Below are 12,367 nucleotides of genomic sequence, written 5' to 3'. Positions count from 1 at the left end.
TTTGCCAAAGACATTTGTCATTAAATGCAGGGTATCCACGGGGTCTTACATTTCAAAAACTAAATTTTAGGCGTTAAAAAGTCTTACATTGACTGAAATATAGTATTGTAGGTCTAATATCATTTTAAAAGGGTCTTAATTTTCCTTTTTTTATGTAAAGCTTCCCAATTGATCCAACACACATCCAATCACTAACAAATACAAGTGAATAAAACTTTTAGAACAGCATTGTGTATACATTTACAAGGGTTTTTTTATGTTGTCACTTAAAAATATATGTATATAACTAGGGGCTGCTTGTTTTGACACATTATTTAAAATATGTGGCTAAGAAATAACTAATAAGAATTATAGGCAAATCATATTAAATACGGCAAGTGCATTTTTTTTTCTCATGGGTTGTTAAAAAATTTGAAATTTTATTCTTCATGGTCTTAAAAAGTCTTAAATTTTACTGTGGAAACCAGCGGAAACCCTGTAAATATCATGCAAGGTTAGGTTATACTTCTAAATAAGTTTGAGAAATAATGTCAAATTTGGGCTGTAAATCCATCATAAAACGCTCCCATAAACAAACTGGGTTACACACGTCTTGAAAGACGCATTCATAGTGGAATTTCCTGGAATAGATGCGTCTCACAGGAACCGTTTAGCACACAGTTTGTTTACCGCAGAAACCAACTACTTTTCTTGTTCATTATCATTTTCAGCGGTAAACAAACATTGGGGTAAGTACTTACTTTCTTTTTTCTTAAGGAAGAGAAAAGCCAAACCTGTCTTCCACCCTTCCTCAGTCACTTGAGCAAGGCAATGAACACCAAACTGCACAATGTGTGTTTGTGAGTCAATTTAGATAAAAGCACCTGCTAAATGTAATGTCAATTGTAAATTGTTGAGACATGTCTTCTCCCAGAAATTCCGCTACGAATGTATCATAAGTGACTTAGCTGTAAAGTTGAGAATACGCATACGGCAGCTGTCGAAAATCAATGATTTGAGTTAATAATTTACAAATATTTTTGATGTAAAAACACATGAGCCTGACTTTTACTTCAGCAAAGACCTGATGTCTTATTTATCAAATTTTGTGTAAAACCTTCATAAGTAAACATACAGCAGAATAATTAGTTCTTTATTTATTAAAGATGATGGCTCATATGATTATTTAAAGTGGTTAATTTAAGTCAATAATTAATTTAAATATTTTTACTTAAAGTTTACTTGTAGCTGCTCACATTTATAGATCACAAATATTGCATTGTAAAGGGCATATGCACATTTCCCCCATTTTGTGCACTTTTATAAATGAGACCCCTGTTCTGATGTGTTTACATTATAATGAGCATTACAGAGTCACATTGGCATAAGCAACACAACATTTGATCAGAGCAGTCAGATTGAAGTGGATGTCCAGAAATGAGAATTGAATATTTATTCATTCATTCATTTTCCTTTGGCTTTGTGCCTTATTTATCAGGGTCGCCACAGCAGAATGAACCGCCAACTTATCCAGCATATGTTTTACGCACACTCATACACTATGGCCAATTTAGTCAATCTATATCTCATATAGCGATGTGGGGAAAAACCAAGCACCTAAAAGAAACTCACATTAACAAAGGGAGAACATGCAACCTCCACACAGAAATGCCAACTGGCTCAACTCAAACCAGCGACCTTCTTTCTGTGAGGTGACAGTGCTAACCACTGAGCCATTGGGTCACCTTGAATATATATTTAAAGCACAAACGATTGTAGCTTGAAGTACATTTTGTCATCTTAGAATTTTAAGGTTCTATCTGACGTTTTTGTCAAAATGACGTTATTGACATTCTTATTAATTGACAGCTTATTTACATTATGTGATATTTTTATAAGTGTTTACATTTTAAGACCTTTGTTTAAAAAACAAAAAAGGTTTTATCTACACAGTCGAATTCTAGCTTGGCTCTATATAAGGTTCTTTCTGTGAGCCAATCAGCATTCCAAATGCAAGCACGAAGACCAATTAGAATTAGCTTTCTTTGTCATTTCACCAGACTACTCTGTTGACAGCAGAAAAAGACAAGAGAGAAACACAAAATCAGAGTTGACTAAATAATGCCGCACCACACAATACTAAGAAGAAACCTGAAATTAAAATATGTGTGTTAATGTGACGATTTAGAAGCATTTTTTGACATTGAGATGAAATGTTTAATTTTACATGGTTGTAAAAGAAACAGTTATTTAAAAAATGTAATATATTAAATGTGAAACAATTTTATTTGTGTATATATAGTCAGTGAAATTTTTTTCAGTGTTGATAAAACTCATTTGCTTATTGTCTGTTTTCTTTTAAAGTCTTTAAATTTCTTTTTAATTCATATGAAGCATATAATTCAATAAATATTGCCATATTAATGACATAAAATTAGCATCTGCACTGGACAAAATATTTAGTACAGCCTTGTATGCTTAATTTGAACTAGAAAAAAAAGATTTAACCTAAAACATTCAATAAATGTTATAGAAAGCAAAAATGTAGCTTTCTCAAACATCAACATATTGTTGTTGAGTTTTTTACTTAAATTAATAAGCAGACTTATTGTATTTGTTGAAAAGTAATGCTTCAATTAATGATCTGCCAGACAGAACCTTAATAATTCAAAGCGGAAAATGACTGTTTAGAATTAGAAGGCTCAATGTTTGTTTTACCCCAATTTTCAAATTTAAGAGAATTTTGATAATGTACATTTAGAGTACATTTAGGGTCTCTGTCATGTTAATATATGAAAGAGAACTGTTACACACATATTGTTTGCTACAGTGCATCCGGAGAGTATTCAATGTGCTTCACTTTTCATCTGCATGTGATTTTTCAGGTTTTTTTATTGTTACTAAATTTGCAACAATTTCAAAATATCTGCAACATAAAAATAGTGGTAAAAGTGAAGCGTTATGAATAATTTCCGGATGCACTGTAAATGGAATGCAAAAACTTTGAAACTCAATATTTCAAAATCATTTAGAAAGCAGATAGAACCTTATAATTCCAAGGTGACGATTTGTAAAATTGTACTTCATTCATTTTAATCAAGACAAAAAAAAAAAAGTAAGTAATAAGTATTGAATTATTTGTATACATTTCTTAAGTGTATAAATCTTGGCTTTCAAACTGGATTCCTGGAGGGCCGCAGCTCTGCACAGTTTTCCTCCAACCATAATCAAACACAGCTGATCCAAATAACCAAGGTGTTCAAGACTACTAGAGTATTAAGCAGGTGTGAGTTGGAGGTGGTTGGAGCTAAACTGTGCAGAGCCGTGGCCCTCCAGGAATTGAGTTTGAGACCACTGGTATAAATGATCACAACTGGATCAGTTTTGAAAAATGCAATTATATTTGTATGCTTGTACACTTTGTATGAATAACACATCCATGTGTTGTTCTGAATCTGTACTGCAATTGAACTAAACACATGATGTGTGCTGGTACCTGTGGTGTACCAATAGATGGCAGTGTTGTAATATAATAGCAAACTCAAACGGTCATGTGACACAAGTTCAAAAAAAGGTAACAAGACGTTTTCTTTGGGGAAAACAAGCCATTTATATCAAACGGCACAATTTACAGAGCTGCAATGCCACTTCACATCTTCATAACTGTGTTATCTCATAAATGATGCATTTGAGTATCAGTATTTGCGATGTACTACTACGAAAAATGAATACCACATTTTTAGTTGTCATCAGTTCTCTCTCCTTTGGTGCATCCTTTCTTTTACTTAGACACTTGACTTGTAAGTCTTATATAATAATAAACACCACTTCAGATCCAAATGCAAGATTCCGATTAAAAAGAAGTTTGGATGAAGTCCGGTTCAAAGATTATCTCCACAGAAATACATAAGCTATATCAATGTGCTGTAAAATCACTTCACAGATAAAGGGAAGGTGGCTCTCACATCTCTTGACTCTCTAGTGGTTCTTTAACATCTAACCTTTGCAGAAACTGAATTCAATAAAGATGAAAAGCCCGAGGAGTATGAGTTCTGAGTGAAATGATGAAGCAAAGTGGAGCGCGGTCTCAGCTTATTATTCAAGGGCATTGTTAACAAAGTGAGCACTGCCGCAATAAGTTTCAATCAGCGGTGTTGCCTTGGCTACATCTCTCTCCAGTGCTCACCTCTGAATGTGGAGTTTCTGAGCTAAGAGCTGCCAGTCCTTGCCCTTGGCGTTGGCAGTATCGAAGGTGGTGCAGATCCGCTGACGAATGGACAGGGGGATTTTGAAGGCTTTGGCCCCTGTCTGTGAAGTCACCGTGCAATCTGCCTGCATAAAAAATGGGACTGTGTCTTTCTCATTCTGAAAAAGGGAAAAAACGTACAGATGAGTTATTGGCAGGGATATTTATTTGTCTACAAAGAGGCTTGAAGAATTACTGTCACACAGCAACTTTAAAAATAAATGACTTAAAAAAAATATTGTGGGGCAGACCACACCAAGAAGGTCACTGGTTCAAGGCTAAGCTGGGTCAGTTGGCGTTTCTGTGTGGAGTTTGCATGTTCTTCCCGTATTGGTGTAGGTTTCCTCCGGGTACTCCAGTTTCCCCCACAAGTCCAAAAACATGTAGTATAGGTAAATTGGGTAGGGTAAATTGTCCATCGTGTATGTGTGTGAATGAGTGTATATGGATGGATGTTTCCCAGTGATGGGTTGCAGCTGGAAGGGCATCTGCTGCCTAAAACAGATGCTGGATAAGTTGGCAGTTCATTCCACTAAGCCGAAAAGAAAATTAATGAATGATTGAATGAAATATTCCTTATTTTTATAATTATTAACCCATTTTCTTTTTCTTGTTGAACTTTTGTCTTATTTTCTGTGGAATTAAATTATTATTAATACATTTAAGCTTCAATATAAAAGCACTTCTTAAAAAGTCCAAACAACTTATCCGCCATATTTGTATACTTTTGAAAACAAGACTGAGTTTAAACTATTATTCACTTTCATTTTCACCTCCTCTCACTTTAAAATCAAATATGGCGCCTACATAAGATTTTAAAAAAGTGTTTTTACAGCAATGCCGCATAGTAACTATTTTTATGCATTTATTTATTTATTTAATGTAAGGCAGCACACTTTAAAAACATTAAAAAAAAAATTGCCACTAATATCACCTTTTGTTCAATAAAAAGGTCCTATGGTTGTTAAAGGCTCATTAATGAGAAATTGATGCAAATAATCACAAAAGGATTTTATTGTTATCATTGCTTAACATGAACTAGTAATAAACAATTTTTCCTAAATTACAGCATTTATTAATATTAGTACGTTTTAAAAAAGCGGCAACCCCCTGCTCTCCCTCGGGAAGGCAATATGGAAGTAACTGAAGCTGCAATTCATCAAAATTTCGCTAGTCCTGTCAAATTTCAATTGAGCCCAATGTTAGAATGGCCAACTTTTATAACAGGGAAAAAAAGGTGTTTACAGCCTGTTACAAAGAACGATTTTGGTTCATATAGCTAATATTACCCTTCATGACAACTGTGAGGGGATTTTTTTTTAACCCATCCATTTCCTTTTTATTAGGTTATATTAAGTTTGCATAATTAAGGGCGTGGCCACTTGAGTGACAGCTAGGTCTCGCTGGTTGCCGTCACTTCAGCTGACTCCGGCAGATTAGCTACTGAACTCAGAAAATTCATCATATTTTTGTTTTGTTTACGTGGCTTTACACAGTCAGTTGCCTTTTGGACTTATTTCTTACAATTATCAGATAATATGGGATGCTGTGTGCACTTAATTGTGGCAGGGCGCGACACTAAAATTTATTACTGCTTCTTATTCAAAAGCTTCAGTTGTTGCTGTTTTCTTTTTTAGTGGGTTACAATCACACCAAAATGTATTAAAATGTAAGTGAATTATAACAGAGCGAACCTTTCTGTAATCTAATAGTGCTGTGTGTTCTGTCAGTCTGACTGACTGACAGGGCTGTGCGATGCGTAAGGCCAGTAAACACGACAAAGCATTCAGTTATGATGAACACAGTTTCCATAATTATACTTTATTTATAGTTAAAGGTCTATGCTTCTGCAAACAATGACTTTATTTTGTTTCACTTCAGAATGCATCAATGTCGTTTTGTAGGTCTATTGGAGACATTCATAAATATTTCAAGCAAATCTAATAAATGTTGGAGGCATATTAGTTACATAAATGCACTTTACCACACTTCAGCAGTGTTAATTTAAAAGCGCACAAGAAAATTTCCCCTTTGTGCACAAAGAGTGGAAATTGGTGCACAAACAAAGAGATTTGCATGTTTGTATTAAATGAATGTGATCCTAACTTTTTATACTGCGCTCATGACATTTGTCATTGAAATAACGCCATAGATCACAGGTGTCAAACTCAGTTCCAAAAGGGCCGCAGCTCTGCACAGTTTAGTTCCAACCCTAATTAAACACACCTGATCAAACTAATTGAGTCCTTCAGGCTCGTTTGAAACCTACAGGTAAGTGTGTTGGAGCAGGGTTGGAACTAAACTGTGCAGGGCTTCGGCCCTCCAGGAGTTGAGTTTGACACCCCTGCCATAGATAGTTGGAAGATCTGTGTAAAAGGCCTGCCACCACAGCTGGACAAAATCCTACAGGAAACACTGTTTAACGCTGAATCTGATGGATTCCGATTTCTGCCTTCCAATCTGTCGCAGCATGAATCAACGTTTATCCATTTTCTCATTACTTTATTAATATGATTATTTGAATAAGTATTTAACTTTGAAATGATTTTGACTAATGAATGAAGTTATCACATTCTTTACTGTAATATAAGAATGTTCAGTGCATTTGTCTGTCTATTTTAACTCTATTTTCAGGAGCCACCAAACTAGGTCAGAGGTCACCTCGAGTGGAACTGAGGGGCACGATGACTGAAAACAACTGTATAATTATGTGTTAATACTGTCTAAAGTGATTTTGATATTATTATTAATATGTGTTTATTCTGTTTAAAGTGTCTTTCCTTTTTATTCAAGATAGACTTTGTGTAGCAAGAATATAGCAGTCTGAATGCTTTTTATACCAATTTTGAACTAGTTTGATAAGACAGAGTATGAAGAAACAACCTTGGGTTTTAATAACAAATGGTCTCTTGCATGTGTATATGCATCCGATGGGTCAGTTCTACAGGTCTGAGACAAGCTCTTAATTGTCTACGGGTGACTTAACCAAAACATTCCTATCTGGATTCAGATATGACCCAGCATTGACATCCATATTTAAAATGGTCTATCTTTGTTTTAACCAATCAGAACCTGTTACCTGAATCACACACTTTCTGGTCGTGTGTAGAGAGTAGCAGCCTAGGAACTCATTGCGAGGGTTGAAGCTGGTTTCTGCTGATGAAACTGCAAACTATATTCAGTAAACTTTATTTATTTGAATCTCTGAATACGGCTCTTCTGACATCTGACAGACTGGTCCTTCTTTAAGATAAAACTGTAAATTATCCCTACAAAACGATATATTCTACAGCCCCAGTTCCAAACCTTCATGAGATTCTTACCTCTGTCAAACACAAAAGAAGATGATCTAAAGAAAGCTAAAAGCCTGTAACTGTTTACATAAACAAACACTATAGAAGTTGATGGTTACATGTTTCCAGCTTTCTTCAAAATATCTTCTTTTGTGTTACGGTTGAGTAAATGATGGCAGATTTTTCAGTTTTGGGTGAGCTATCGCTTTAAAAACAGGTAGAGCTAAAGTGACTCTGACCTCTCCCACTGAGGTGTAGACCTGCAGGATCTGCTCGTGACCTTTGACCTGCCGCACACTGATCTTGCAGGAGAGCTGGTTGGTGGCGGCGCTATGTCTCTGCAGTGAGAAGGCACAGTGCACAGGCTGCTGGTTACTATACCACACTTGGGTGAAGGAGAATTCCTGCAGCAGAACAAAAGAGAGAGAGAGAAATCAGAGAGCTGAGTCAGGGAAAACACCCCATCCATGAACAACGTGTGTTAAGAGGAGCGTCTCTAAGAGCATCGGTACAAAAGAGACACAATCTCTAATCCCCTTTAACGCTGCTGATGGGGGTCACCGCTGGGGTATGTACTGTACAACACACAGAATGTGGGAGGAGGGCCAGGGAAGGAAAAGCAGCGCTCTTTGATGTATAATTAATTTGGGCGAAGCAGCACGTCTGCAGGGAACGTCCTTGACCTCTCCTGCAACGTTTCTGCAGTCCTGCATATTGAAATGACCCGGTGTCAACAGTGATAGGAACCCTGAGGTGAAGAAATGCTCGATGGGACAGCAGATGCCTTAATGCCGGGATTAATTTCTCCCTCATGTAGGCGTACTAAAAGCACGTAACAGGAGACAGAAACACCTCTGAACTGATCAAATGGTTTAACCTAGAATCAAATACTGTCTTAGCGCTGTGTATTTGTATGCTAGGTAGCACAGTATCTCACTGCTCTGGGTTGAAATGTACAGAGATGTATGAGTGAAGAAGCTGAAAATGTTACTGTATTCTTTATGGAAAACATATATTTATTAAACATTTATTTTAGATTACACGTCAATTCTAGACTTTAAAGGTTCAAGAATTTTAACAGATTTTTGTGTGTTGAGCATCAATTAAGCCAACATTAGCCCGTCAGCTTTAATTGTGGGGAAAACTGGATGATTTTGAACTTTTGTTAGCTATTTTCTTTTTCCGGGTTGAAAATCATTTTTGAGGCAGGATCATATCAGTGACATAGTGTTATCTGTCTGTCCTGTGAAGACGTGTCGGTTCTATTATTATTCATAGCCGAGTTTTCTTATCCTATGAGAAGACTCTGCTTCTTAATTATTCATGAAAGAATGTGCTTTCCAAAGGCTAGGCAGACCTCCCAAGCTGTGAGAACCAATGACTGGGTGAGACTGCGTCCGTGCATGTCACACAGTATTTAGCCATTCATGGAGGGCTGTTCGTATGTGTTTGTTTCCATGATCCACAGGGTTTGTTGCATGTTTTTCTCGTGATGCTGTCAGGGCCGATACAGCAAAGCTGTTGGTTTGCTGCAAGCATTTTTGTCTGAAGAGCTGTACGGGAATTAGAGAATGGTGGACTTTGTCTTTTATCAGTTGAGTTTGTTACCATTCAGACACATCACCTATATCCATGCTGCTTTGTTTGTCTATGTTGAAAATTCTCCAGATTACCGGCAGGGTTAACGGTTGGAATTTATAGGGCCATATGTCTGCATTTAGAACCATGGATTCAGGAGTAGAGAAATATACCTCATTTATAGTTGTGGTTATGTGTATATTAAATTGTGAATAACAAATGTAGCTCGGCATTAAATTACTTATGGTTTATTTCTTTGCATGTTAACTTTGCAAACTATAAAATCATGAGTCTCCTCACAGTTTTTCTCTCATTTTGAGAGCCAACTGACAGCAGCTGTTTGCTCCTCTCGTTTTTCCCTGCTCTGCTGGCCACACCCACCCCTTTTTTAGAAAAATAAATAAATAAATAAATTTGAAGTAGACTTGAACTAAAAGAAGGGCCCTTTAAAAAAAAAAGTTAACATTTACACACATATAACACTTTACTTAATGGGGTGTTCATAAGACTGTCATGAAATCTTTATAATCATGACATGACATGACATGACATACGTCATAAATGTAAATGAGATTTTATGCATGCTTATGACAACTGTTATTAGGTGTCATTTGATCAGTTTTTCAATGGAACAAACTGAATTTCACATATTTTTAAGAGCATCATTAACATTTAATAACAAATTCAGCTTTTATCACTCTAGTTAAGGTTAAAAAAATTCATGACCCTGTTGTAAAATTCATGACATGGAAATGGCTTTATGACAATCATGTTTATGACAGATTTATGACAATTTTTGTTGTCTTGGTAATGTTACGTTTTTATGACTGGTTGTGATGTATTTGTTTATGTCAATTTGTCATAACAAACAAATCTTTCTTTGCATTTAAAATGACATAACTGAGCGAATGGCACTTAATGACAGTTGTTGTAAGCATGCATAAATTCTCATTTACTTTCATGATGTGTCATGTCATGGTTATAAAGGTTTCATAACTTATGAAACTTTTGGCTTTACTTTTTTTTTGAAGGGGTCTAATGAACACCACTTCAAGTAAAGTGTTGCACAAATATGTTTGTCTGTTGCATTGTGTGAATTAGGCATGGGCCGGTATTAGATTCTGATGGGATGATAACCTTGGAAAAAAATATCATGATTTAACAGTATCACGGACCATTGTGGTTACTGTTTGAACTACTTTCCCCCCCATTGAACCAATATATTTTATTCTATATAAAAATGTTAAATATTTTGGAACAGTAAACATGTCAGGCTAAATAATTAAAATAAACCATTGACATCTGCTGTCTTCATCAGTTTAAAAACAAAGACTTATTTACAACATGAATAGGCATCTTTAGATATCTTTCTTCTTTTTTGGATATAAAGTAAGCCACTGCACTGTTCAGGTCTATAGCATGCCTGGATGTTAATGTATAAGATATTTTAAATTCCCGAAAGGTTTGCTCAATCACGGACTGAGCAGTAGCTTTTAATGTAGATGCTTCTTTTCTGCTGGAGATACTAATGCCCTAAAAACTAAATAATATAGTCATAAAAAACACGCAATGAAAAAACAGAAACAGAAAATTTTAACAGTTTAACACATTGACAGCTATAAACCTAAAAACCGGTTATAATCCCATGTGTAGTGTGAATGTAGGTATATGTTTATTATTGGATTTATTTATTGGCTAATTCGTTAACTCATTGGCAAACTTCATAAAGGGGATTTTAAGAACCAGGCAAAATGGTACAAAATGTTTTATTTTATATCACATAAGCTCACCTATTGCACATTACAGCACTGGTCAGAGTAGGCTAGTAATGTTTGCATGTTACCTGACAGGTGGTGAAGGGTTTGATGCTCCACAGAAACTGAGGGATATCCTGGATGGACACCTGCAGACTGAGGCAGTTTCCTTTGAAGAACAGTGTCTTGGGCTCTTCTAAAAGCTGACCTCCTCTGCAGGTTTCAGCTGTGACCACTCCCTGTGGACAAACACAGGAAAAACAGAGAACGCTGGGAATTAAAAAACCATAGTGGTAGGGAAAGAATATGTGCACAGACTGGAAAACCACAGTAATGCAGAAAGAAATGACTACAATGGCTAAAATAGGCTAAATCACTCTCTGCCAATCTCAAGTCTAACATCTTGTCAACCCATTGTGGTTAAAATTCAACACAACAAACATTATCTGAACTTGATGTCGAGCAGCTAAAAAAAGGTACAATCTCTGGAAGGAACAAAAGCTCCACGGCTAATAAACATGCAGAAATATAAAAAAGCTTTCAAACAAAGTGTTGGTTAAAGCTTTGAAAAGAAAATTGAATTTAAATTGATTACTGGCTTCTTTGATTTCAAGCGTGGCAGTGTTCATCTGTCAAAACTGCTTTGTGTTTCACTGGATTTCAGAGATGAGTGCTCTCTTTGTGTGTATGTGTGTGAGTGTGTGTGAGAGAGCACGCAGAAGTCTGAGCACTCATGCAAGACAACAGTAATTGACTTTGACTTTTGTATCCTCTGAGTGTGTGTTTGAAAATAGCACTGACCAAAGCAGACATATTCTGATCACACACTTAAAGCATCATCATTCTGAACTCACATTCTCACCAGTGGTCTCAATGTGTAGACCTCATTGCAGATCCAGTCTACCTCTGCTGTAATCTTGCTGTGATGCTCCACAGATGTTACACAGAAATGAATAGAGTTCTTTAATGAGTGAAAGAACTACAATGACATGAAGCAAAGCAAATGATGTTTTTTTAGGTAAAATATTTGAGGTATTCAAATCTTACTCATATTTAAATATCCCATTACCATTGCAAATTATCATTTGAAAGGGCAGGCACTAGTGTCCTTTCAGCAAAATTTTTTGCCTGCTGCAATTGTGATGTAGCATTAAAGGTCTTGTGAAGTGCATTGAAATAGACGTAATTGACGTAATCTCAATCAAAAGAAAGGATGGGACATGCTGTAGCTCCTCCCTTAAAAAAAAAAAAAAACAATAGTTTTTTTTTTTTAATCACAGCTCTGCTAGAGGGAGTGGTTAAGCTGAAGTACATCAAAAAAAGAAGCGTTTTGAAGGGGGTGGGGGATGTCAGATCCAACAGAAATGCTCTCTAGGATCTGACAGGCCCCGCCCCTTCAAGAACACAAGATTGGTTATGTGATGAGAAACTGTATTATGGGTTGACGTGAATAAAACCATTGCACTATTTAGGTGAAAGTGACAAAACACAAGCTTTACATGTTAATATCAGTTTTA

The 12,367-nt window shown here is 36.0% G+C and overlaps 1 protein-coding gene across 3 annotated transcripts in view; it reads right to left on the bottom strand.

Moving 5' to 3' along the window:
- The window catches only part of unc5db (unc-5 netrin receptor Db), a 443,321-nt gene that overhangs the window by 3,261 nt on the left and 427,693 nt on the right, over positions 1–12,367 (bottom strand). For all 3 annotated transcript variants that reach the window (XM_073952196.1, XM_073952195.1, XM_001342194.9), the window contains 3 exons: positions 10,940–11,089; positions 7,758–7,922; positions 4,166–4,344 (listed from right to left, as the gene is read on the bottom strand). In XM_073952196.1, the coding sequence (XP_073808297.1) occupies positions 4,166–4,344; positions 7,758–7,922; positions 10,940–11,089 (494 nt within the window). The remainder of the gene's footprint in view (positions 1–4,165; positions 4,345–7,757; positions 7,923–10,939; positions 11,090–12,367) is intronic.

The sequence above is a fragment of the Danio rerio genome, chromosome 5, assembly GCF_049306965.1.
Source record: "Danio rerio strain Tuebingen ecotype United States chromosome 5, GRCz12tu, whole genome shotgun sequence".
Lineage (NCBI taxonomy): Eukaryota > Metazoa > Chordata > Actinopteri > Cypriniformes > Danionidae > Danio > Danio rerio.
The sequence above is the reverse complement of the archived record's forward strand: the minus strand, read 5'-3'. Positions and strand labels throughout refer to the sequence as shown.